This window comes from Procambarus clarkii, chromosome 54 (genome assembly GCF_040958095.1).
Source record: "Procambarus clarkii isolate CNS0578487 chromosome 54, FALCON_Pclarkii_2.0, whole genome shotgun sequence".
In the NCBI taxonomy this organism is placed as follows: Eukaryota; Metazoa; Arthropoda; class Malacostraca; order Decapoda; family Cambaridae; genus Procambarus; species Procambarus clarkii.
Window position 1 is genome coordinate 22392308 of NC_091203.1, and position 27963 is coordinate 22420270.

The 27963-nt window shown below is 42.7% G+C and overlaps 1 protein-coding gene across 2 annotated transcripts in view; it reads left to right on the plus strand.

Annotated features, from left to right (window-relative positions):
• The window catches only part of Nup160 (nuclear pore complex protein Nup160), a 37109-nt gene extending 10942 nt beyond the window's left edge, over nucleotides 1-26167 (plus strand). The window contains exons 7-20 of one of the 2 annotated variants that reach the window (XM_045763694.2): nucleotides 2415-2602; nucleotides 2893-3050; nucleotides 5043-5117; nucleotides 8239-8430; nucleotides 9846-10037; nucleotides 13508-15030; nucleotides 16077-16231; nucleotides 16765-16965; nucleotides 17134-17301; nucleotides 19175-19366; nucleotides 19989-20143; nucleotides 21212-21325; nucleotides 23936-24052; nucleotides 25370-26167. In XM_045763694.2, coding sequence (XP_045619650.2) covers nucleotides 2415-2602; nucleotides 2893-3050; nucleotides 5043-5117; nucleotides 8239-8430; nucleotides 9846-10037; nucleotides 13508-15030; nucleotides 16077-16231; nucleotides 16765-16965; nucleotides 17134-17301; nucleotides 19175-19366; nucleotides 19989-20143; nucleotides 21212-21325; nucleotides 23936-24052; nucleotides 25370-25459 — 3520 coding nt within the window. In that variant the 3' untranslated portion in view covers nucleotides 25460-26167. The remainder of the gene's footprint in view (nucleotides 1-2414; nucleotides 2603-2892; nucleotides 3051-5042; nucleotides 5118-8238; nucleotides 8431-9845; nucleotides 10038-13507; nucleotides 15031-16076; nucleotides 16232-16764; nucleotides 16966-17133; nucleotides 17302-19174; nucleotides 19367-19988; nucleotides 20144-21211; nucleotides 21326-23935; nucleotides 24053-25369) is intronic. The other variant, XM_045763695.2, reaches the window with a different exon arrangement.
• The last annotated feature ends 1796 nt before the right edge of the window (nucleotides 26168-27963 follow it).

Genomic DNA, 27963 nt, shown 5'->3' on the forward strand with positions numbered 1-27963 from the left:
AAATACATTATTGAAATTGGAAAGCGTATTATAGGCTCCTCCCACAATGACTTTTATGTGGTCCCCTGGTAATGTTCAACTATCCAGAACTGTCCTTAGATCTCTCTTCTTTGTCAGAGTTCTTTAACCCTTAGGCAGTGGTTATCGTCATTTGTTGATTCATGGGGTAATGTGGTCATCGTCATATGACGATTTGAACAATTACTGTCTGGGTTTTATATGTATGATGCAAATATGGATATAATGGCTCTCTGTGGATGTAATGTAGTTTACCTTGACCCCATCTTGAGGTTATCTTGAGATGATTTCGGGGCTTTAGTGTCCCCGCGGCCCAGTCCTCGACCAGGCCTCCACCCCCAGGAAGCAGCCCGTGACAGCTGACTAACACCCAGGTACCTATTTTACTGCTAGGTAACAGGGGCATAGGGTGAAAGAAACTCTGCCCATTGTTTCTCGCTGGCGCCCGGGATCGAACCCAGAACCACTGGATCACAAGTCCAGCGTGCTGTCCGCTCGGCCGATTGACTCCCATGAACAAAATCCTGCTACCATTTCACGGTTATGTGTACTGTACTAAGAGGTGCCTGCCATCATATGTATTCACCGAGTTGTATTCGCCTAGTTGTGCCTTGTGGGGGTTGAGCTCTGTTCATTCGGCCTGCCTCTCAACTGTCAATTGATCAACTGTAACTAACTACTAACTTTTTCCCACACACACACACCCCAGGAAGCAGCCCTAGCAGCTGTCTAACTCTCAGGTACCTAGGGTACCTGGGTGTTAGACGGTACCTAACTCCCAGGTATACTCCCAGGTTACAGGATGAGAGCTACGCTCGTGGTGTCCCGTCTTCCCGGCACTCTGTCATATAACGCTTTGAAACTACTGATGGTCTTAGCCTCCACCATCTTCTCACCTAACTTGTTCCAACTGTCTACCACTCTGTTTGCGAAAGTGAATTTTTTTATATTTCTTTGGCATCTGTTTAGTTAGTTTAAATCAGACCTCTTGTTCTTGAAGTTCCAGGTCTCAGGAAATCTTCTCTATCAATTTTATCAATTCCTGTTATTATTTTGTACGTAGTGATCATATCGCCACCTTTTTTCTGTCATCTAGTTTTGGGATATTTATGTGCCACATTGGAGGCTGAGGCCTTTCTTTCACTATACTCTCACCCATATGGTGCCAATTAGGCCATATGTCATCACCCAGAGCTCAACACCATTGCATATTTTCACATTCATTTTACTACTCTATGGTTGTAATGGAGTATACCAGGCAAACCAATCAGTTGAAACATGTGTTATTGAGACAATTGTGTTAGGTGAATTATGCGTGTTATCACGTTATTCAACACACTCGTGTAAATGAAGAGAAATGAGTGATAAACAATCGGTGAAACATCTGAGGATAACACAGGGAGCGTCAGCAGAGTTGAAATTGAAATCGGTTTATTGATGTATAAATACACACAAAAGGGATGAGCTAGCTGAAGCTATTCTCGCCCCGTTGGGCACCGGGTGTTGACAGGCGCCAGACACATCACTACACACCCTTCCTGAGCGCCTCCACCCAGTGAAATAATAAATACTCACTTATTTTTATGTTTTTATTACAGTACATTTTGCATACAAATTTATAATTCTTTAAAAATCTTTAAAAATTATTTATGAAGATGTATTTGGTTGTAAGATTTATAAAAAAATTTTCATTAAAAATGAAAAATAATTGTATTTTTTTTGTGCATAGGAAGGTATGACTGCCACTGAAGGGTTAATGCCTTGCCACATAAATTTGTAGGTTGTGTGTGGCTTATTTTCTCCTAGTCCACATTTCATAACATGGCATTTATTCACAGTGAATTCCATTTCCCAAGAGTTTCTCCATACACTTACTTTGTCTAGGTCATCTTGAAGGGCATGCCGATGGTCTGTCTCTTATCTTTCCTAGAAGCGTAGGATCATCAGCAAACTTGTTCACGTAATACTGTGTTCCTTCTGGTAGATCATTGATATAAACTGACCAGTACTCATACAAGAACTCGCCGGTCGGCCGAGCGGACAGCACACTGGACTTGTGATCCTGTGGGCCTGGGTTCGATCCCAGGCGCCAGTGAGAAACAATGGGCAAAGTTTCTTTCACCCTATGCCCCTGTTACCTAGCAGTAAAATAGGTACCTGGGTGTTAGTCAGCTGTCACGGGCTGCTTCCTGGGGGTGGAGGCCTGGTCGAGGACCGGGCCGCGGGACACTAAAGCCCCGAAATCATCTCGAGATAACCAAGATAACTGAACCCTGTGGCACTCTGCTAGTAACCCTTTTCCAGTCTGATACACTGCCCTCATTCTTCTGGCAGTTAGAAAATGTTAGTTATTAAGGTTGATGGTTGGAATAATTGATTGAATATTGTATCCACAGCAGAGGTCTTGAGGGGTGCGAGACGGTGACAAGCCTCGTGATAAAGGAACTAGCAGGAGATGTGCTGGCGGTGGGGGTGTGCCGTGATGGTAAAGTTCGGGCGTGGTCATGCTCACGCCTCCAGTGTGTTCTTGCACATGACACGCTCGAGAACACGGCCGAGGCTGGACGGAAGTTAAATCCTGGAGGTAAGTTTGAACACGATGATAAAGTATTGATTTAAAAGGATTTGACTTAGTCGGACAATACTTTTAATTATGGATGTATTACTAAAAAGACTTGCTGCAGCACAGTAATGCTCTCAAATGTAGGGCAAGTATAGTGATTGAATACTCCCCATTAATAATGAGTGATCATGAATACTTCCCATCAGTAATGGTACATCGCCCATCAGTAATGATGTACAGTGATGTGGAAAGATTGTGCTTGCTTCACATGTGAATATTCAAAGCCTGACAAGTGTTGTTGACTTCTTCAGCTCAGCGGCACCAAATCCGCAGCTGTGGGCAGGGAGAGGAGACCATCCTGGGCGTCTTCCTCAACTTCACCGAGAAACATTTGCTCATTGTTTACCAGCCTACACTGAACCTTGGTCAGATAACACTCAGCCACATCAAGACCCTTTACCCACCGCAGGTGAGGGGTGACTATAGTATTATATTTATACACCTACGTGCTTTACACTACTACTGGAGTGTGTTAAAATACTGAATATTTGCACCGTGTCCCCATGTGATGTACACTCCTATTGCTTTGTCAGTTTTATTTTTTTTTTCCACCCATAATTGAGGGAAGATGTAGTACTGTGTTTTCCAATCATTGTAGTGTGCTGTCTTGCCCATAATTGTTGGAAGATGTATACGGTATATATACTGTTTTGCCTATAATTTGTCCGTGCAAAATTTGATGTAGCATCATTGGTGTCGTAAATCGTGCCACTGACCCCACTGTTACCTTGCCAGAAGACTCGTTTTGTTTAATGTGAATGTAGAATAAAGTAATTGATCTGGGCAGCGGTGTGACGCTCCGTCTTGTCGTGGCCTCTGTAGAGCCGTCAAAAAAATCAAAATGTAGAATGTTTAAACAAATATTTAACTGGCCATTACAGGTCATAAAATTTGTAACTAGCAAAGATAATCTGAAAATTCCATTCACCTGGGCTGGGCGGTAGAGCGACGGTCTTGCTTCATGCAGGTAAGCATTCAATCCCCGACCGGCCACCACAAGTGGTTGGGCACCATTCCTTCCCCCCCGTCCCATCCCAGATCCTTATCCTGACCCCTTCCTGTTCCTGTGGAATGGAACAGTATTACACTAACAAGTCATCCAAGTATAGTACATTAATTTGGTAATGTTAACAGTATCACTCACTTTCGACACTGATCACGTCCATTTTTTTTCTCGTCCAATCCTTGGACAGGACTCGCATCCACTGCAAAAATATTTGTATAAAATTCATATTTTATCCGATCAACCTCGTGATAGTTTCAAAATAAGCCCCTTTAGAATGCGCACAATTTGATACCAAAATGAAAGATGAAACACGAAACTTGATGTCAGAACACTTGAAAGATTATAAATACGTTTTTGGGTCTAAATTTTAAATTTTAAAATATTTGTTAAAATTCTACTGTGCTATTATTATGGGACTAGTTTTACAATGCGCGCCTTTATATTGCGAACAATTTGATACCAAAACGAGCGATGTAACATGAAAATTGATGTTATCAAACTGAACGAGTATACACATTAGGTTGTGGTGTGCAAATTGGTGCCCGTTCACGGGTAATTTTAGGCTTTCCTGCAGGGAGTTTCGCCAGGCTTTTGGACATTATATGCATGTACATCTGCAGGGAATTTAATTGCGAACACAATGATACCAAAAGGAACGACGTAGCAAGAGAATTAAGGTGAGAAAACTGAAAAGAGTATACTGTACACATTTAGTGTTGCCTCACGCTCGCCCGCACCATTAGCCCCATGATGTCAAAGTCTGCGATGCTCACATGGCGCGGGCGATAGTGTTAATACATCGCTGTTTTGCCTTATAATGCTGTCATTAGGCATCACAAGTCGAGCTTGGCCCTGGGCCGGGCTTCCAAGAGTAGAACAAATCCCAGCACCACATCCAGCAGGCGTCCAGCTGCTCTCATGGATATATTCCCTGTCTTGTCTAAATCATGGCAGTCATTTGGCACCACTGTTATCACTATGTATAATTGTGTATTATACACTGCCATTGTAGGACTGTTTGAACTGTTTGTGTAATCATTGTGTGGTTTTCTCAACAATGCTTGACTGGAGAATGTTCTCATTTAGAGGTGTATAGATTTTGTTAGGTTCATAAGCATATTTGACGATCTTAACACATGAAAGTGGTGAAGACTTGAAACCAATTATAGAAAACTTTGCTGTACCTGTCTTCAGCTAAAAGTGACTATTGCACACAAGCTACTCAACGTATTCTAAAACTTAAAAGCTGATCATTTCTTATTTGCACTATTTATACAGAGTTTTATTTAAAATTGTCTATTAGGCATACAATAAGCATTTCTTAAGCAATTTTCTTTTCACAGGTAACTGGGTTAGATGATGGGAATTAAGACTTGGTGCTTACTTTCTTTTCAGTACGACCTTGTGGACTTCAGCCTCACGTCGTGGTACATTTGGACTTTGTGGACAGATGCGAATAACGAGACACAGGTGAGTTGATGAAACACACGGTATTCATTTTAATGACTTGTTCTGCTTAGACGTAATCTATCTACTGTAAAGCCCGGATGCCTTATGTCCCCCCCGGGAGCTTGAGATCAAGGAGCGTTCACAGTAGAATTTTCTCCAGGAGGTTCATGTTGCTACTCTAATCTTTTTCTTTTAAGTTGTAACTACAGTACTACTACCACCCTTTCTTCCGTATAATATTTTATTCTTCCCTTTCAAGGCAGCGACCGTCCGAGACCCCTCATTTAGCCTTTCTTGTTAAACAATTTTTCAGGCATCCTTACAACATGTCATTACAGTACCTGTGTGTTGCACATCAACACATCTATGTTGATGTGCACACGGCCTTCGTCTGTGTTGCACATCGTCTCCTCCACTCCACACTTCCTTTCCTCACCTTTTCTGTTGGGAGCCCCTCCAGCTCCCTGGAGCTATCAGGCTCATATGTTATATTAGTCTGGGGGCCATCAGTCAATTGGAGTTCAGCCTACCGGAGACCATGAGCCAGAACCTGGCCCCCTCAGAGAGGCAGAGGGAACAATGGTCTGTGGACACCCCCATGTATTTGGAGGCATTCCATGTCTGCCATCGACCAGGGTTGGCACCCAGAAAGGTAAGCAATACTAAAACAGACCACACATGGTAAGAAAATTACAACCAAAGACCGAACAGAGAGGCAGAACTTCCCTTACTTAAAGAAACGAGCAAGCGCCACACTCTGCCACTGCGCCGCTTGTCCGTGCAGCCCTCCCCCTCCCCGGGAGGGGGGAGCCCCAGACCCCTTGCTCAAGCTCCTCAACAACTTCAGCCCATTGCCTGATGTGGTCTTGCTTGTTTCTTTAGGTAAGGGGAGTTCTGCCTCTGTTCAGTTTTTGGTTGCAATTTTCTTACCATGTGGGATCTGTTTTGTTATGCCTACCTTTCTGGGTGCCAACCCCGGTCAATGGCAGACATGGAATGCATTCAAATACTTGAGGGTTTCCATAGGCTATTGCTCCCTTTGCCTCTCTGAGGGGGCCAGATTCTTGCTCATGGTAGGCTGAACCCCAATTGTTTAATGCCCCAGACTAACATAACACACATCAGCCTAATAACTCCAGGGAGCCTCCGGGGTTCACCCAGAAAATGGTGTTTCATTACATTCAGTGCTGGCTTTTTACTTGTACTACATCTCTCATTCTTTGTCAATGCTATACTCATTCCTCATATTTTACAGTTGCTTTCTCTCAAGAGGTAATTTCCAGTGCTTGTTCTTTTTGAGCACTTTCCCCTTTCCATACCCAACATTCACTACCATGAGTGATATGTTTTTTTTACCCCTCTTAACAAGTTTCTACCTGTGCTTCCCATTCTTTTTTTCTCATTTGGATGCTGTGTGTGTGTCTTTTCACACCTATTTTTCCTCTTTATCTTTAATGTTGTGATCCTCCTCCTGGACGTCATGTTTCCGTCTAGTACCTCTATTGAAAAATAGTCATTCCCACACAAAAATAAAAAATTCCCCAAAAATATTTTTTCTTCTAATAGAACTATTAATTTGAATGCCAAATGGAAGACAAACTGATAAAAGTATATAAATAGAGGCATTTTTACTGGTTGGAAGAGTTGTGACAGGTTGCATGACAGTCACCGCCACAGAAAGTGGCGGTGTGTGGTGGTGGCATCTGTTCACACTTGATAATAACCTTCCTGACACTGTTGTTTATAAGATACAACTCCAGTGTTCACCTTGCTTGTTTCTTTGATCACATACTATTTGTTTTCATATATTTACGATAGTATCAATGTTGAATAACTTGATTTACGAGCTTATAATTCACAAAAACTGAGATGGAATACTCTCTAAAACGGATTGGCCTTCAATAGCACCTTTATTATTATGTTCAATTGATTGGTTGACCTGATGTACTTTATTACAACTATACGAGTTGAAAACACCATATGAACATGAACCTCCCTGGTATTCATATCATGTAATTATACAGTGATGACCACATTTGCCTGCTAATATTGGTGATAACTGCGTTCACATAGTAATGCAACCGTGGCACGATAGCAGGATGTTTGTGTCAAGGTAAACACAATATCTTTTAACAACACCTGGCTATCGTTTCCTATCTTGAGATGAAAAAAAAAAAGTGTTATCTTGAGATGATTTCGGGGCTTTTTAGTGTCCCCGCGGCCCGGTCCTCGACCAGGCCTCCACCCCCCAGGAAGCAGCCCATGACAGCTGACTAACACCCAGGTACCTATTTTACTGCTAGGTAACAGGGGCATAGGGTGAAAGAAACTCTGCCCATTGTTTCTCGCCGGCGCCTGGGATCGAACCCAGGACCACAGGATCACAAATCCAGCGTGCTGTCCGCTCGGCCGACCGGCTCCTAACAACACCTGGCTATCGTCTCCCAGCCACACCTGGCTATCGTCTCCCAGCCAAACCTGGCTATTGTCTCGCATCCACTTAGCTGTTATATCCTTATTTCTATCATACATGTAAAATCCATTAATAATAACTTAAATCGTCATCTGATGATAACTGCATTACCTCCCTGCATCAACGTGTGATGATAGCCTCACTAAGGTTTTAAGTTGGTCTTCCCTAATCTGTCCTTGTATCTTAGGCTATGTGTCTTGTGGTGAATAATTGATTTTATTTCTAATATCATTGCAACTCTTTTTGCCATCAAGCTTCATCTTCCCTGGGGGTAATAGCAGGGGTAATGGGGTAATATCTGGGGTTATACCCGGGAAATAAGATAATTATATACTGTATTGCTGCCACTCTAGACCGACAACCAGAGCCAAATTCCATAGTCTCCTGAGACTGATGGATGACTACTACTACTGTTGCATTTTATTCCATTCCCTGATTTTATTCCTTAGTTTACCTTGACTTAAGTTATTGTTCATGAGTTAATTTACAAAACAGGTAAACACTAGGTAAGGTATAGCTAGAGGTATATAAAGGTATAAATGTTCACAATGGAATGTTTATTTGGAGTTCATGTGGTGTTTCTTAAAATATGTTTAAAATATTTTAATTGTTGTACAATATTAGGTGTCTTCTGATGGCATATTAATTCTCATTTGTGTCAATGTGAAGGTACTGTATGCCCCAGTGAATGATGGAGAGGGATCAAAAGATCCACCCGGATTGTCTAGTGTGGTGCTTGAGGCACCCCTAGAGAAAGAAGTTCCTCTGACTGACCCGTTCCTTGATCCTCGGGAAATCTACCTACGAGAGCTCTTCATGCCAAACCGGTTTTCTATGCACACCCTTCGCAAAGCTCTAGGGGTGAGTATCTCGTGTGTGTAACCTGGGAAAGTTGATTAGATTTACACTGTGATTATGCCGGCTCACTGGATGTATACATTGTATTTGCCTAATTGTGTTTGCAGCGGTTGAGCTTCAGCTATTTGTTCCTGCCTCTTGACCTTCAATCAACTGGTAAGCACCTACTTGTTGTCACATGATGCTTTGCAACTACTGAAGGTTTTGGCATCCACTATCTTCTCACTTGTTCAAACTGTCTGTCACTCTGCAAAAGAGAACTTTCTAATATTTTTTCTGCATCTTTGCTGTCTTTGCTCGAATCTATGATCCTTTTTCTTGTAGTTGTAGCGTAAAGATTTCCTCTGTCAATTTTGTTGATTCTTGCTACTATTTTGTTTGTCATGATCATATCTTCTGACTGTATCTCTCTCTTTGAGCTTTGGCAAATTTAACACTACTAATCTTTCCTTGTAGCTCTTGTTCATGTTCTTGTTCTTCCTTGTTCTTGTTTTTCCGTTCTGGAAGCCATTTAGTACATCGTTGCACCTTGTCCAGTTTGTTGATGTGCTGCTTGAAATATGGGAACCACTTGACCACTGCATATTCCAAGTTTGATCTCACGAAAGTCATGAATAATTTTAGTATTTCATATTCCATGTATTTAAAAGTGATTCTGAAGTTGGAAAGTGTTTCTTGCACAATGTCTTACGTGGTCTTCGGGGGAAAGTTTGCAATTCACAACCCTTTCCCTAGATCTCTTCCTTTGTCAAAGTTCTTTAAAGCCTTTTCACGTAATTTGTACATTCTGTGTGTCCTATTTTCTCTCCTATTCCACATTTCATAACATGGCATTCATTCATATTGAATTCATCATATTCAATTCATCAATTCATTCATTCATATTGAATTCATCATATTCAATTCATCAATTCATTCATTCATATTGAATTCATCATATTCAATTCATCAATTCATTCATTCATATTGAATTCATCATATTCAATTCATCAATTCATTCATTCATATTGAATTCTGCTTGCCAAGTGTTGCTCCGTACATTTATTTTGTCCAGGTCATCGCGAAGAGCATTGGAGTCGGCAAAGTGGTCTCATCATTCCCGGTAGCTTAGCATCATCGGCAAACATGTTCATATAATTCTGTGTTCCCTCTGGTAGATCATTTATGTAGCCAGTTTGGGAAAGTATGAAAATTCTGTTCTTAAGACAAAAAAAATGTCTAGTTGTGTTAAATTTTGTTTAATAAGTAAAACAGTCACATGTTAATAACACTACTTTAACCCCCCCCCCCCCTCCTGGACTCCCTGTGGTCTACCCACTCATCATGATGAGTGGGTAGACCTTGATAGAAAATGATGAGTGGTTAGTCCTTGGAATGGGAGTGTTAACTCAAAATGTCTATTCTCATTTTTATTTCAGATTTATCGCCGCAGTGTAGACTTTTCCAGCTTAGCAGACAGGGGTATGTGGAGGCTGAAAGAGGAAGTGGAAGCAGCACTGCGGGACCAGGTGGAGGCCCGCCTTAATGCCAACCTTTCTGAAGAGGAGGTCATGCAAATTACTCTGGAGGCCTGGGCCACTTTTTACTCTCACACCCTGCAGTACCAGCAGGTCTGTCTCCATCTACCTTGGTCTGGGTCTGCACATGAGTTAGCTACTTAGGAATGAGTGCCATGTACACCCCTAGTTGTGCTTCTGGGGGTTGAGTTCTGGCTCTTTGGTCAACCAATATGTAGTTATACATGCCAACCACCTGACAGCGAGGAGCATTTTTAAGTAACAACCGGGTTGTTCCTAGTTCTACAAGTAGTACGGGCTATGTTCTACACAACAGACTACCACCTGCTATAACTTGTGTTATCATCTCCTACTCTTGTTGTGATGAAGTAAGTCTAAAGTATATAGTGGGTGCCAGCAGGTACACCCCACACCGTACATTGGGTGCCAGCAGGTACACCCCACACCGTACATTGGGTGCCGGCAGGTACACCCCACACCGTACATTGGGTGCCAGCAGGTACACCCCACACCGTACATTGGGTGCCAGCAGGTACACCCCACACCGTACATTGGGTGCCAGCAGGTACACCCCACACCGTACATTGGGTGCCAGCAGGTACACCCCACACCGTACATTGGGTGCCAGCAGGTACACCCCACACCGTACATTGGGTGCCAGCAGGTACACCCCACACCGTACATTGGGTGCCAGCAGGTACACCCCACACCGTACATTGGGTGCCAGCAGGTGCACCCCACACCGTACATTGGGTGCCAGCAGGTGCACCCCACACCGTACATTGGGTGCCAGCAGGTACACCCAACACCGTACATTGGGTGCCAGCAGGTACACCCCACACCGTACATTAGGTGCCAGCAGGTACACCCCACACCGTACATTGGGTGCCAGCAGGTACACCCCACACCGTACATTGGGTGCCAGCAGGTACACCCCACACCGTACATTGGGTGCCAGCAGGTACACCCCACACCATACATTGGGTGCCAGCAGGTACACCCCACACCGTACATTGGGTGCCAGCAGGTACACCCCACACCGTACATTGGGTGCCAGCAGGTGCACCCCACACCGTACATTGGGTGCCAGCAGGTACACCCCACACCGTACATTGGGTGCCAGCAGGTACACCCCACACCGTACATTGGGTGCCAGCAGGTACACCCCACACCGTACATTCATCAGACCTCGGTTTGGTGAATCTCTGGTTGGAAAACACTTTCCACGCTATATTTACTTGCCCGATTTTATGAACAAAAGTGAGTTTGCTGAAGTAGGGGGATGTGTGGATTTGCTTAAGATATTGGGACCAAGTTTACTGATGGATGCAACAAGAAATAGTTGGGGCCTTGGGAAAGCCACTGAGCATATTTAAAACCAAATTCTATGGCTCTTAAATTTCCAGTTAGAGGTTTTTGTTCGGCAAAACATGTACAGTCAAAATTTTGTACAGACATGTTCTTTTGATAGTTCTCTTATATATATAGGGAGCCGGTCGGCTGAGCGGGCAACACGCTGGACTTGGGATCCTGTGGTCCTGGGTTCAATCCCGGGCGCCGGCGAGAAACAATGGGCAGAGTTTCTTTCACCCTATGCCCCATTTACCTAGCAGTAAAATAGGTACCTGGGTGTTAGTCAGCTATCATGGGCTGCTTCCTGGGGGTGGAGGCCTGGTCGAGGACCGGGCCGCGGGGACACTAAAAAAGCCCCGAAATCATCTCAAGATAACTCAAGATATTATAGATTGAAAAGAAAATTTTGCTTAGTAAAATTAGCCAGGATGCACGGGAAATACATCCTGAAGGAATCTCCAGATGCAACGAATTGGTTGGGCCCATGTAGTCCGTTGTATTAAGGTTGTACTGTATATTATTAGTAGATATATTTGGTTGTATTTCTTGTAGCTCCTCATGGCCATGTGGTTGGTATGTATGGCTGACTGCATCATGCATGCCAAATAGATTTCCTCCCCAAACTTATTTATTTTAAACTGTACTGGATTATGTATGTGTATATATTGCCAACTAGTTTGTAAAATATTATGAGTAGATTAATTTCCATAGGAAAACTTGGTTGTTTCACTGTGTTGAATCAGCAGGCTGTAGTATTCAAATTGGCTTGAAGGCTGTTGTTGTTGTTAAACATTCGCTACCTGGAACAAAAAGTTCCAAGTAGCACGGGCTATGGTGATCCCGTAGTATGTTTTTTGGCTTGAAGGCTGCTTTCTCAAACAGCCTAGCTAGCTAGATTGACAACAATAAGGTTTGGCGAGACACCAGGAACTGCCCAACGAATTTCTTGAAAGTTGTGAAAAAAGTTATCAAGTGTATAAAAAATTTTTACAACTGAAAACTACCTTTTCTGGGAGGGAGCACTGCAGTGACTTCTTGGAGCTATCTTGCTGAGATTGCCCCATGCTGAATATACATATATGGACCCAAAGGCACAAAATGCAATTTCATGCATCCCTGAAAATGCTGGAATATGTTGAAAAGGGGTTATCTTGAGATGATTTCAGGGCTTTTTTTTAGTGTCCCCGCGGCCCGGTCCTCGACCAGGCCTCCACCCCCAGGAAGCAGCCCCTGACAGCTGGCTAACACCCAGGTACCTATTTTACTGCTAGGTAACAGGAGCATAAGGTGAAAGAAATTCTGCCCATTGTTTCTCGCCGGCGCCCGGGATCGACCCTGGGACCACAGGATCACAAGTCCAGCGTGCTGTCCACTCGGCCGACCGGCTGAATACATGCATTTTCCAGACAGAATTCTGGTGCTTGACAAAGCTTGCAGTGAAGTGCCATGATGGTGCCAGTAATTGGCTTACATCAGGGGCTATCTGATGATGCCCTAAACTGTTATCCTGGCCCTATGCAAGGACTTTGCACACAAGTGCGTAAGCATCCTGTGCAAATCAGGCTACAAATCAACTCCAATGCCCTGCTTGTGCACAATCCTACAAATTTGAAGACACTGTGAATTAGTAACTCACAATACTATACTGTACACGCAAAAGTTATGGTGTTGCAAAAAAAAAAAATGATGGCAGGAAATGCAAAAATAGCACTGTTGAAAAACGGTGATGCACTAGACATGCTGAAAGATGATTTTATCAACATTAAGGGGACCAAAATTTTTCAACACACTCCCTCTAAACATAAGTGGTATAACAAGCCAACCTCTCGCCGTGTTCAGAAGAAAACTTGATAAATGCCTCCCATGGATATATGATCAATAAGGCTGTGATTTGTATTTTAGACTTCAAATAGAGGCATCTAATAGCCTGGTTAACCAGGCCACTAATCAGGAGGCCTGGTCAAAGACTGGGCTGTGGGGACGTTGATTCCTGGAATCGACAAGAAGTAGACTAGGTAACACCCAGAGTTTGTTGTCTTTCTGAACACCCTGACTCTCGTCACCAGGCAGATGTACGTCGCCAAAAATGCAGTTGAATTTTGCACTTCATGATATTCATCGTGTTATTTATTTAATGTGTGTGTGATATTTATATTGTACCATCCTTTGTATTGTTATATTATCATCTTTCATCCTTTTCTATTCATCAGGTTGGACACAAGCCAGTAGGTATTGTGGGTGTTGGCAGTGATCGCCTGGTTGGGGTGGTAAGGAAGCAAGTGGTGTCGTGGGTGCGGCCCATGGATGCCCTCGAGGTACTGGCTCTGGCATCTCTCAACAGCCTAAATGCAAGCAGTCTGGAGGGCGTGCTCAGTGAAGATTCCGTTGTAACTGCTGCCGTCGTGGCACTGGCCAAGCCTCTACGTTCAGTGAAGGAGATGATACCATTAGAAGTGGCTTCTGCATTCATCCTTGACCTTCATCACCTTCAATCTCCAGACCAAGTTGGAGCATCCATCACTGCCTCACTCTTGGCTGAAAGTGCTTTGCCTTCAAAAGAGTTGGGACAGCAGCTAGCGAGTGTGTCTGGCCTGGTGGCTGGTTTATGGGCATATCTTCATGCTTTACAGCTGGATATGGGTATGCCAGATGCCCTCACTTTAGAAAATGGCATCAAATCATCACCAGGAAGCTTATCTGGGGCTCTCTCTGGGCGTACAGGGGCAGCCATTGTCAGTGCAGTAGTGGCCCAAGTGGCTAAGGTCAGGCTGGAGTTATGTCGAGACCTGTTACTCCTACAGCAGATGGCATTACACCTGGGTCACAAGTGTCGCCTTACTTCCGATGCAGCTGCTCAGCTGCGCTCTACATTACTGCCAAAGACGGCCCTCCTTACTCAAGCATATTTTGCCCTCTTGCATGTGTCAACAGCACCTGCTATCCAGCCCAGTCAGGCTACATTGGAAGCCGGGAAGCGTCAGCTAGCGGCATTATCCCTCGGCAATGGACCAGGAGTGGTTAGTGCTCTCCCGGTCCCGGGTCACCCTGCCACTGTATTAGAGCTGTTCTTCCTAAGCAGTGGAGGTGATCAAGCTCGTGCACTAGTGGGGCCATCTCTAGATGACGGCAGTGCCGAAGGTTGCTTCAGTGGTGGGTGGGCCGAGTTGCTGATGCCTCTAACCATGACGGTGGCCCAGTTGGCATGGCCCATAAGTCGTTGCCTGGTACTGGTGGAGTGGCTTGTGTGGGGAGGACAACATGGAGCTGTACAGGAGTATGTCAGGCTTCTGCAACCTTGGTGTGAATGGAATAGTTGCTCTAGGAAATTCTTGTTAGGAGTAGCACTTCTCAATCAAGGCGAGGCTACCAAGGCTGCACGCCTCCTCCTGGCTGCCATGGAGGGTGTCATCACTGAAGATTTTCTTGGCATGAAAGTAGCCAATGGAGGGCCAGAGACTCCGTCAGATCAACTGAGAGTGATGTATTGCCTGCGTGTGATTCGTTTACTGGAGCAGAGTGGACAGCCAGCTCTAGCACTGCAAGTGGCCCAAGAAGGAGTGACCATGGCCTCCACCGACCAGGCGTCTATGTCGGCACTCTACTCTGTTGTGTTCAAGCATCACTTGGAATTGCACCATCATGATGAGGCCTTCACTGCTCTCCTGGCTTGTCCTGACCAGCATCGTCGACGCAACTGTCTACGTCAGCTGATTGTATCGCTCCATGACAGAAAGTATGTCCAAGATGATTTTAAATTATCTCAACTAATTTAGCATAAGTACTAAGCAATTGTATACATGGGGGACATCAGATGATAAAGATAATGGAGAAATTTCAGTGTGTGGATATGCTGTAGCTCACATGTTAATGTACATTGTCTGTAAGGCCCCATCTCTCTTCATCCCCCTCCCCTTGGTCTTCCACTTCATCCCTCCTTCCCTTGATCCCCCACTTCATCTCTCCCATTTCTCATCCCCCTCTTTTCCCCCCTCTCTCTCCCTCTCTTTTTGTTTCCCCCCTCTCACCCTTGTCTCAGAAAATGTATTAAGTAGAACTGAAACAACTCCTTGTATCTCTCGGGGAAACTTTATTAGGAAGCAGTGGAAAAACTCTAGGGGGAACATAACCACATATTTCACACACAACTATGAAAATCACATGGGAGTCTTGGTAAATGCTAATATTTCTTCAAATATTTAATTTAGGCTGGCTCTGACCAGCCTAAGTCTATCCTGTATCCCCAAACCATTTTCCCCTTCCTAGTTGGGTGAGGCTAGACCCATTTGTCTGGCTTCTGCACTTGAATATACACACACATTCTCTTGTGTGTATGGATAGACCTGTGTTAGGGTGTTTTCTTACTGAATTTGCTGTTATAGCCTTGAGGATCATTCCCACAATTGACATCAGGCTACTCGGATGTTATTTTGTAGGCGGAGGAGACTGTTACTGTGTTCATTAATTTATTGAATTCAGTATTCTTATTAGGGAGTCATCCTTTGACAATATTTAATTCTGGTTATTGAAGTGTAATAGTTGTCTAGTCTCTTCACTTGAAACCAATAACCCTACACTCATTCATTTCCAACATTTCCTGTATTTTATGTTAACATTGTCAAAGTGTTCCCCGTTGTTGTATTTTATCGAATACGTCACAATGCCGGTAGTATGGACACAAATTATACCAGTACCATTGCAGTACTGCAAACAGGTTAAATACCACCAGTGAGAATTTCAGCAAGTAAGGAAGATTGGATCTCTACAGTATCTCACTTGCAGGTGCCTGACAACATTGGTGAGCTACCAGTACGGCAGTTTGGAGTCGGACGTGATCACCATCTTGGAGAATCGTGCCCGGTCGGCAGATATTCTCATCAACAACTACTATGACTTGCTCTATGCCTTCCACATCAGCAAACACAATTATAAGAAAGGTAACATTCTTCTCAAGTACTTTGTGATTGATGACTACAAATTATATCTTGGTGTATGTGGGCACGTTTGTGACTGGTGACTGTGAAGGATAACTTGGTGTGTGTCCACGTTTGTGACTGGTGACTGTGAAGGATAACTTGGTGTGTGTCCATGTTTGTGACTGGTGACTGTGAAGGATAACTTGGTGTGTGTCCATGTTTGTGACTGTGAAGACTGTCTGATACTTGTTGTTACGGAGGACCTTAAGACAGTGTTATGAACTTGAAGTTCTGCCATGCTTTTAGTGTAGTGAATTGCTGTTTTCAGGGTCTTGAAAGCAATAGGTATATAGCAGTTATTAATACTGAATTGTCACCACACCTTCTCGGTTTTGAGTGCTGCACTGCCTAAAACTTTGATTTTGTTTAAAGGAAAATGTGATTTGTAACATCTTTGTCCAAACTTAATTTGTATTTTTTTTGCAAACTTATAGCTGTAGAGTGCATTGGAAATGTTATGCAACAATTTTTTTTTTTTTTTTTTTTTTTTGCAGCTGCATGTGTGATGTACGAGTGTGCTCTGCGACTCAATATTGAAGGTGTAGGGGAAAAGGGTCTTCGACAGCAGGCCAAATGTTATCTAGCGTGCCTCAACTGCTTACGACACATTCCACCTGAGCAGGCATGGATACTTAAGCCTCTTCCCAAACCGACACACGACCAAATTGAAGATGAACATGAAAGCCCCGTGACTGGTAAGTTTTTATGCTGGGGGAATGAGTGTAATATTTAGATACCGGTGTTAATTAAATATTGTTATGCAAGATATGGAGAAAATACATTATTTTGAATAACTTCTTAAGTTTATTTCCCTGTAGCATTTAACATTTTGTATTTGTAATGATGTTAACTTGTGATAATAGATGGCGTGAGTCCTAAACGCAACAGTGATGGTGCATCAGTCGCTCCTCCAGTTTCTCGACGGCGTCCACAGGTGAAAGTGCTGGAGCTGATGCACATAGAGCGAGAGTATGAGTTGGTTCATGCCAGGCTGAAGATGGTCAAAACGCAACCAGATATTCCATCATCGGGTGAGTTTCATGCTTTCTGGGTATAAATTTGATAGTTTTTCGTTCAAGTTGAGCAAAACGACCAAATTCAATATGTTATTAGTGCTGAGGTTGTGTGATGGATATCTTATTCTGTTTTAGACACTAAATCAAGTTCTTAGTGTAATTGTTGTTGGGGACAAGAAGCTTGTGTGTGTGTATATATAATATATATAGTGTGAACAAGCTTGAATGGTCCCCAAGCCAATATGCAACTGAAATCCTTCTGGGGTGTGGAGTTTTCAGTAATATATAAAATATATATTTACTGCATAATTTCCCTGTCTTGTATTGTGGTCCTAACCCTTTCCCCTCTCCCCCAAGGTCAACTATTGACCTTTCCCAGGATGCAACCCCACAACACTTGCCTAACTCCTGAGTACTTACTGTTAGGTGAACAGAGGCATTAAGTGAAAGGGAAATTGCCCAACCATTTGTGTCCAGTTTGGGAATTGAACCTGGGATTCTCGGTGGGTTGTGAAAAACAAATAATAATAATAATAATAATTTTTATTTAGGTAAGGTACATACATAAAGAGATTTTACAAAGTTTGTTGGCTTTATAGATAGAGCTAGTACATACAATGCCTAAAGCCACTATTACGCAAAGCGTTTCGGGCAGGTAATCCCTTCCCCAAATGTATCCCTTTGATTGTTTTGCTAAGCTATTTGAGTGTCTGCTAGAGTTTGTCAGCATCATCGCCTGTGTTAATACTCTTCCCAGTCTCTCTAGTGCATGCTCAGGCAGTGGGGCTTCTTTACATATTCTTGTTTTTTCCAAATAAGCAAGCTTGGAGGTAGCGAAGTCTTTTACGTTGAGTATTACATGTATACGAACATTCGGTACCAGTGCCCACATTCCCACATATACCAGGTAGGGAATTATCCACTCGGAGAACAAAGGTGACAAATATAATGAAATAAGCTTATAGATATGGCAAAAAAATATATATTGCTCTCCCACTTGTTTCACCATACAAAGCGTTCGCAAAAAAGTCAGTAGGTCTTTTTTTTTTTTTTTTTTTTTTGTAGCTGACATTGTATCTTTATATATAAATATAAAGACTTGATTCAACTTGAAAATTTAGGGTTGGTAAAAAACTTGATCCAAGGCTCAAGGATTGGAGCCAGAGTCGATTGACGGCTACCCAACACTTCAGCCTCAGAATTTGGGTTGGGTTGCCGGTGCGGGAGGTCTAGGCCCCCCCCCTTCCCCCCCCCCCTCCCAGGAAAGGGGGAGCTGCGCAGACAACGGCGCGGTGGCTTTGGTGGTGATGTGCTTATTTGCTTGTTTTCTGATTGGAGATTTCCGCTTGCTCGTTCGGCTTTCGGTTTGCAATTTTTAACCAACTGTACTTTGTTTTGGGATTCCTACCTTTCTGGGTGGCTGACCTGGTAGTCAGCAGACATAGAGGGGGTCAAGTTCTGGCTCGTGGTCCCTGATTGGCTAAGAACTCTATCGATTGACTCTTACCACAGTAATATATACACATCAGTCCGGTATAGATCCAGGAAGCTCCAAGTCTCGCTCAGAAAATGGTGTTTCATTACATTCAACTTTTTTTTTTTTTTTTTTTTTTTTTTTTTTTTTTTTTTTTTTTTTTAGAGAGCAGGGTTGGTAAGAGTTCTAACAGAAAAACATTGATGACATTAAATTATAATTTTGACAATGCAGTTTCCCAATCAATGCAGTCATACCCTGAGTCACTGGAGAAAGACTGAAAAGTTATTGGAGATTTAAATGTAATAAGTGTGGACAGATGGAAAGAGAATTTAGTAAGAGTTGTACAAAATTTCAAAGTAGGGTTGATGATTTAAGTAGACAGACAAGTATGAACATGCACACATCTTTCAGGAGGTCCACTGAGTGCTGCCGACACCATCAGCTTGCTGACCCACGGAAGACTGTTCCGGGAGGCTGTGCGTCTTGCTAGGCTATTTGAGCATCCTGTGGCACCTGTCCTGAAAGGGTTGGCCCATGCGTGTCTACATCCTCACGTTCCACGTAACGCCGTCGGCAACTCTCAAGAGGAAAATGGCATAGTCAGTGAGTACTGTGTCTCGGGAATTGATCATGTGTGGATATTTTCGGACTTGACACACTTTTACTGTGCAGCAGTGACAATGAATGGTACTAAGTGAAAGTTGTGTGTGAGTAGAAAATGAAATGTTTAGCAATTTTTGTTTTCTTTCAAACTGATTTTTAATTTTTAATACACAGATGGGTAGAGAAGATGACTTCTAAACTCTTGTTAGCAGGCTCAGAGCTTATCATTCCCACTACTTTTCCTGGAATATGATCTTTCAGTCAGTTTGCAGAAAAGATACTAATTATGGCTGGGCAATAAGTCTTGTACTAGAAGTAAAAGAAATTACATGTGAATTTTCAAACAATATACTATAGTGCTGTTTCCAAACTTGGTGGCAGCAAGTACTGGGTTCAGGTGCCAGTTTTAAAAGGTCAAACATTACATACTTGGTTAACCAGAGGTAGTACATACAATACCTAAAGCCACTAATACGCATAGCGTTTTGGGCAAACGTCTAATGAAACGGGTAAATTTGTTTAAATAATACACCTAAATTCACAGGAGAATTTAGTTATTTCGTGTACATTTGAGCACATTATTTCAGAATTCTACATTATAAAGCATCATTTGCATTTCTAGGAGAGAGTAACGAGTGTGAAAAATGGTGGTGTCTACTAAAGGAATTGTTGGAGGAAGAGGAGCGTGCTAACCAGTCGGTGCTCCATCATGCAGTAGCGTCGGTGCTTCTCCAGAACACTGCCGCACTTCCCTCGTGGCTCGTCAACTCCTACAAGGTACACAACAGTTATTGTATCTTGTCATACTACAGTACTGCTGTTTATTTTTTATGGCAGGTCTTTGTCTTTCACATGTTGCTTCTTGTTACCCTCGAGACACTTGAGTACCGCATGTGACCTGATGTAGGTCAGCAGCCAGGGAATTGTATTTTGCCAGATTTATATAGCCGAGACATTGCCCAGTGTTCAGTACTAAGACGGTGCTAATGATTACATCTTAATCTCTCTCTGTAAAGTCAAGTGCCATATGATCTGTCTTCCCTCGCTATTACTACCACCATAGTTCACCACACTACAGTCATCACCACCTACACAACCATAGCTACAAACACTGCAACCAATATAATGGCATACAATAACCACTACTACTGTACACAACTGTACACAACCAATATAACCATTGTTGCAACCACTGATGCAGGCATTAAAACCACCACCACAAACACACACACACCACCACTTCAGCTACATTTATCACAATCACAACTTGAACTACTCAGTCACCACAATACATAAGACAACCACAGTCAACACATCTGCAACTACCACCACCTTAAGTACCTTTACACCACAACCACCACACCTACCATAGCTCCAATTATTAACAAGACCACCACCAACCTGTGCACATAATCGCAGCCTGTACTCGGCACGCCGGCCCGTACGCTGCACACCAGCCCGTACACATTATACTTGCTGAACTCCTCACATTATGCTGCCATCACTGCATCCTCTGTACTCTTTACATCACTCCTTTTGTGTTCCGAGGATACTTTTCTTGATTACTCTCCTGCCATCCATACTTATGTTGTTGGACACCCAACACACATGTTTGAAAACAAAGAAGTGACAGTGTTTCAAACAAAATTTAATGATGGTTCAGGATGGCCCGAAACCTCAGAACTATTTTCAGATGTGTGAGTCGGGTGTCTAATTTTCAGTCATGTTATTGTGACACTATTTATTGCTATAAGTAATGGAGTTCATAATCCAGAAAGTATGTCTGTGAATTTTGGCAATGTTATATAAATGACTTGCATGAACAAGTATTTCCTTGTTACACAGATTCGCAATTGTGGAGAGTTACTGCAGCTGTACGTGAGCCACGGGCTGTTGGAGGAGGCGGTGAAGACAGCTTGTCAGTACATTGATGGTGTTTTGGGTCATGGTACAAAGCAGGTGAGTCAAAGTTCACTGTGTTGTGAAGAATGTCAGAGGTTGGAGATATGATAAGGCTAACTTGATGGTACACTACATGGCTGTAGGGTTTACATGACCTGGTGAAGTTTTACGTATAGAGTTCTCGGGTGAAAGAAACCCCCCCCTTATCCCCCACAAGAAGTTGCTGTGTTGCTGCTTCAAGCTATCTTCTGTCTTCATTCGTGGCAACAAATGTACTGAACTCCCAATGCAAAATGTACCGTGGCCTGTCTTTGTATCGTACTGTAGTTGGCTTTGGACTTCACAATGTGCATGTACCATGGGGTCTATTGCTGTGATATCTCACAAGTAAAAGTTTGTGTTTCTTACTACAGTGTCCCAATTATTATTATCAGCTCCTGCATTCAAGACACTTGGATCAGGAACTTGTATTGCTAACCATAATGACAGTGCAGTGTAGACCTGCCCTGGCACTCGGTGTGTTTGTGTGTGCATGAACGCAGCTCCTTTACACAGAAAGTGACATCATGTCATACCGTGACATCATGTCATACCGTGACATCATGTCATACCGTGACATCATGTCATACCGTGACATCATGTCATACCGTGACATCATGTCATACCGTGACATCATGTCATACCGTGACATCATGTCATACCGTGACACATGTGACAACTGGTCACCTACCAGGGTGTTGTGCAACCCGTTCTCGCAAATTTAATAAGTCAATATTGACTTATTAAATATGTGCATAGGTGACATACTTAACATAATAGATACCCTTAAAAAGATTCATAGAAAACACCGACCTTTCCTAACCTACTTAGTATGTTAAGATAAGCATCTTATTGCTTCGTAATTACAATTATTACCTAACCTATAATAGGTATAGGTTAAGTAATAATTGTAATTACGAAGCAATAAGATGCTTATCTTAAGATACTAACAAGGTTAGGTAAGGTTGGTGTTTTCTATGAAGCTTTTTAAGGGTATCTATTATGTTTAGTATATCACCTATGCACGTAGTTAATAAGTCAATATTGACTTTACGAATTTGCGAGAACGGGTTGTGTTGTGTTATCTCTCTGTATTATGTACTTCAAAGTGGCGGCCACAATGATTGGTAATCATTGTGATAGAATATTTTCACGTGTGTCACTGTGCACACTTGCGAGCGCCTGTACCTCAAGTGTGTTCTGCATAGCCACCCAGTTTAGGCCTTAAAGCGAACAAATTGCATATGGGTGTGGTCGACCTAATGTGCATGTTTTGTGGTTGCAAGATGAACGCAGACGCCACAGCTATGAGTATCTTGTTCATAGATTTTTGTTATACATGCCACATGTATTGTGAACACTGCTATCCTCTTTCATCTAAATTTGTTCAATAATTTATTGATTGCATTTTTCATATTGTGTATATACTGTACATTTACTCTTCCTGGTTCTGTAGTGTTATTTTACAGTGCACGTGAAGCGCTGCTCGGTGGTCAAGCCAGTGTGTGTGTGGGGGACACATATCTTTGTCAGCCCAGTCAAATAATACAGCCATTGATGCCTTTTTCCTGTATTGGATTATTTATTTAATTCTTGAGTTAATTTAGGCAGTGGATTTAATCTGGTCATTACCCTGATGAAATTTAGCACCGTTGTACTTGTGAAATTGACATACTGTCCTGTTTCCCTGTATGTGGATCCTCTGGTAGGTTAGGATGAGGGCACTTTAGTACCATAGTTTCTGGACGTTGGAAAATTGTTGTGAGAACTGGGTGAATGTATACTATACAACAACATGCAGTACTGTATGCCTTCAAGTCTCATGATTCACTCCGCACATGTGTATCATGTCAAGACGTCTTTTTCAGTATGCCGGCTGTTATTTTTGTCAACCACAGTTTCAGTTAAAGGGCATTGAATAGGCTACATTCATTGTGCCATTTACATATCAAATAATCATTGCACAGGTGTGCACTGATTATCTTTTTTCTAAAAGGCATTGATAACAGGAATTGAATATTTGTCCATCTCTTGTCAGCTGAACTCCTCCTATCTAACAACATTAGGATGGTACAATAGGAGAGCATGCCTCATGTCCCAGGCCTCTTCAGCTACATTCATCTGGGCTCTAGGATACTCGAACTGTGGACCCTACGTGTGTGTGAGGCCCAAGCTCTCAACCGAGCTATTGAGCACTTTTTCCACGGAAGTGTGGACTCCAACCGTGTTTCATCTCGTGAGCGTACATATTTGTAGAGTGACCTTGTATCATGTTCTCAGTTAATTGATCAGGGGCCAGATTCACGAAAGCACTTACGAACCTGTACATCTTTTCTCAATCTTTGGCAGCTTTGTTTACAATTATTAAACAGCTAATGACCTCCGAAGCACCAGGAGGCTGTTTATAACAATAACAACAGTTAAATGGGACGTTTTCATGCTTGTAAACTGTTTAATAAATGTAACCAAAGCCGTCAAAGATTTAGGAAAGATGTAAACGTTCGTAAGTGCTTGCGTAAGTCCTTTCGTGAATCTGGCCCCTGATCACTGGATGGGTAATGTTGCATTCAGCAAGCAGATTACAAGTGGATTGTGCCACAGGTGGGAAATATAAGTTGTATTTTGCAGGTGGGTTTGAGTAGTGGTCTTCATGCTGCCTCGCCGCCAGTGTGGCTGCCATACACCGCCCTTGACAAGCTGCTGCTAGAGATGAGAGAGGTGCAGCAGAGCAAATATTTCTCAAAGGTATGGTAAAAATGCATGAATACAGTCATACAAACACAGTGGAGTTAACAAATGTAATACTGCATGCAATCTTCCAAAGTGGATTCCAGATAACTGGGAAAGAGACAAGGACGACGGAGCAATGGCGGTGTGGCTCTGTTTCTTCAGCTACATTCGGGGGTTTCAATATGTGCTAGTGACAGGCAATCCATAGGACTACATGTTATCATGAGGTTATCTTGAGATGATTTCGGGGCTTTAGTGTCCCCGCGGCTCGGTCCTCGACCAGGCCTCCACCCCCAGGAAGCAGCCCGTGACAGCTGACTAACACCCAGGTACCTATTTTACTGCTAGGTAACAGGGGCATAGGGTGAAAGAAACTCTGCCCATTGTTTCTCGCTGGCGCCCGGGATCGAACCCGGGGCCACAGGATCACAAGTCCAGTGTGTTGTCCGCTCGACTCCTTAAACAAACATTCTAATATGCCACTAGTACACCTGTTAGGTGTACTAGTGCTAGTACACCTGTTAGGTGTACTAGTGCTAGTACACCTGTTAGGTGTACTAGTGTCTTATAAGGCACTAGTCGAGCCTGGCCTCGGGTCAGGCTTGCAGAATAGAAGAAAAAACTCCCAACACCCTCCCTGGGCATGCAATTGGTCTGTGTATGTACACTGGTCCTCGTCGTTATTATAAGTACTACCTAAACAGGAGGATGGGCTGGACACACAGCTATAACTGTAGCTTGAATTCATAAATGCATTGAACATCATTACATCATTGTGGGGGATTTCTTATTACTAAACCACAATTTGTGAAAAACAAGACTTGGACAAACTACCTTAAAATTCTCAGAGGAATTGACAGGGTAGATAAAAATTTACTGTTTAACATGGGTGGTACATGAACAAGGGAACACAGGTGGAAACTGAGTACCCACATGAGCCACAGAGACGTTAGAAAGAACTTTTTCAGTGTCAGAGTAGTTAACAGGTGGAATGCATTAGGCAGTGATGTGGTGGAGGCTGACTCCATACACAGTTTATAATGTAGATATGATAGAGCCCAATAGGCTCAGGAATCTGAACACCAGTTGATTGACAGTTGAGAGGCAGGACCAAAGAGCCAGAGCTCAACCCTTGCAAGCACAACTAGGTGACTACAAAGGAGTTTTATTTTAGTGAAGTTCCACTATAAAGTATGCAAACTAACATTATTTAATTTGTCGGTATATTTTACTTTTTTTAAATGTTCATTGAAAGTTCTAGCCCTTTCAATTGGAAAATGTTTAGTGTATTTGCATTATTAAATACAGTACTGATAATATTTTTTTCCACAGTTGTCAGATCAACTAAATCACCGGCTGAAGGTGTATCGTCAAGAACTGGAGCAAGTATCACAGAACAGAGTCACTTTACTACTAGCGTGATGTTCTCGTCATCCATGAGTGCAAGCTGTAGTTTGAATAGCATAATGAACACCGAACCCCCACGCGGTACAGCTGGGACGTCATCTGAACGTGGCCGTGTGAAGGCTACAAGCATCTCCCTAATAGCGCTGTGGTTATTTATGCTTTCTATATTTAGATTTACTGTTGTACAATGATTCAGTTCTGAACTGATCTGTTCAAGAGGATTTCATTATAAATTACAGTGTATGAATGAGTTGGTGATATTCGTAGTGTATGAATCGGGGGCCAGGTCGAGCTCGGAATAGAAGAACTCCCAAAACCCTCTCCAGGTATGAATATCATCATTAGTTCCACATTTAATGTCAAAGTGCAAAGCATGAATATGTCAGTAAAACCTAACAAAGAGTTTGGCAAATAAACTATGTATGCAGTATTCTTCTTGCAAGGTTGAAATTAAAGTATATTTTTCATTGTCTTCAAGCAGAATGTTTGTAAATACAATATACACGTTCAGTAGGAGGTTGATGAACCTTTAGGGATGTGTTGCCGGCTTGGTGCCTGCCGCCGTGAAGAAGACAACTGAAGTTAGAGTACAGTAAGTTTGTTTTGTAACATTTTTATCATTACTCCACTTCATTTAATTGAATGAGATGGATCGTGCTATAAATGGTTTTGTAAATGCTGTGTATTTACAGTTTTTTTAATAAATTTAATTATTGTATAAAACGTTAATTGTTTAACTTGACAAATTATCATTTATTGATTCATATGCCTCGTGGTGATTTTTGTGTGTTCCATGTGATCGGCACAGTATAGCTTTGTAAATCTGTGTTAGATTCACAGGCATATTGCTAAACGTAATAGTTACAGGAAATTGGAGTAGAGCGAGATGTCGTCTGGTTCCTGGAACAGTTGGGGCCAGAGGCTGTGTAACCAAGTGGTTTGTGTTGCAAGTGAAGACCATCATTGCATCTCGAGTTCATCCAACATTTATATAATGTTTGGTGTAACTGACATGTATTGTATTTGTTTAAAACATTTACAGTGACATTATACAGTACTGGGTACTGAGTGCTCCAAATGGGGGATGGGGTTTTGGAAGCTGTTTTCATAATGATTCTGTCCAGACAAGATTCTACACTCCATTCACTTGGGCTCTAGGAGACATGAATTGTGGGCCCCATATGTATGTGTGTGTGTGTGAGGCGCAAGCTCTATTTTTATACGATTCTACGTTACTTGCAGCGAGCAAAGGAAGACATTTGGGGGCCTGACAGCCGAGTGGACAACACTTCGGATTCGTAGTCCTGAGGTTCCTGGTTCGATCCCCAGTGGAAGTGGAAACAAATGGGCAGAGTTTCTTTCACACTGATGCCCTTCTATACCTAGCAGTAAATAGGTACCTGGGTGTTAGACAGCTGCTACGGGCTGCTTCCTGGGGTGTGTGTTACAAAAAGGAGGCCTGGTCGAGGACCGGGCCGCGGGGACGCTAAGCCCCGAAATCATCTAAAGATAACCATTTAGCACTGGCAGGTCAGTTCTGGACTGTTGGTTGTGTCTGGTTCCTCAGGCTGGAGTATACCTCGGTGTCAGGTTATCTTGAGGTTATCTTGAGATGATTTCGGGGCTTTCAGTGTCCCCGCGGCCCGGTCCTCGACCAGGCCTCCACCCCCAGGAAGCAGCCCGTGACAGCTGACTGTCACAGTACTGTGTAGACGAAAGTATTATTTGAAACTCTGCCAAATTAATCTAGTCTTGTATGGGCCAATTGTTCTTGTGCAGCTTCTGTTATTTCTATATAATACTGGGTTTGAGTGTGATACTACATGCACTGTTTGAACTGAAGGCCAGAGATGAGATCTGCTCACAAGGAGAATATAAGTGGGTGGATATGGAGAGCTAACTTCCCAAGCCTTATTTTTATTCTTATCAACCTTTGGCGGTAAATTAGTCGCAGTAAATTAGTCGTATGTAGTTACTTGATGCAGCTTTATTAAATACTCACATGTGTTTTAAGTGTAGTTAAATAAATCACTATGTACTTGTTAGTGTTGTACCTGCAGTCAAGTTCAAGAGGGTGTTGCTTCCAAATCGCGACCTGGAGCCAGTAGAACAGTATGTGTTGATAAGAGAGCATTTACTGTTTTTATTCACGTGTTGGGCTATGTAAGATTAGGTTACGGTGAGGGTGGTAATATCTCAATGATTTGGAAAGTAAAAGAATGAAAGTTGACCAAGAGAAAACTAGTAAATTAAGTTCAAAAGAGTGGATGGTGATCTTAAAAGATTGACAGTTTTCTGTAATCAATTTAGTAATTGTTTTAGTTTTCAGTAATTGGCATATTTTTGGTATGAAACGTCGTAATTTGAAACTGAAAATAGGTGCAGAGAGTCAGAATTAGGCTCAAAAATCACGCTCAGGAGTCAAATTTCCGACATTTCAGACATTTTGAAAACTGCAGGGGGGTTTGGGCAAAATATGACCCATCGCCGTTTACAGTAATTGGCATATTTTCGGTATG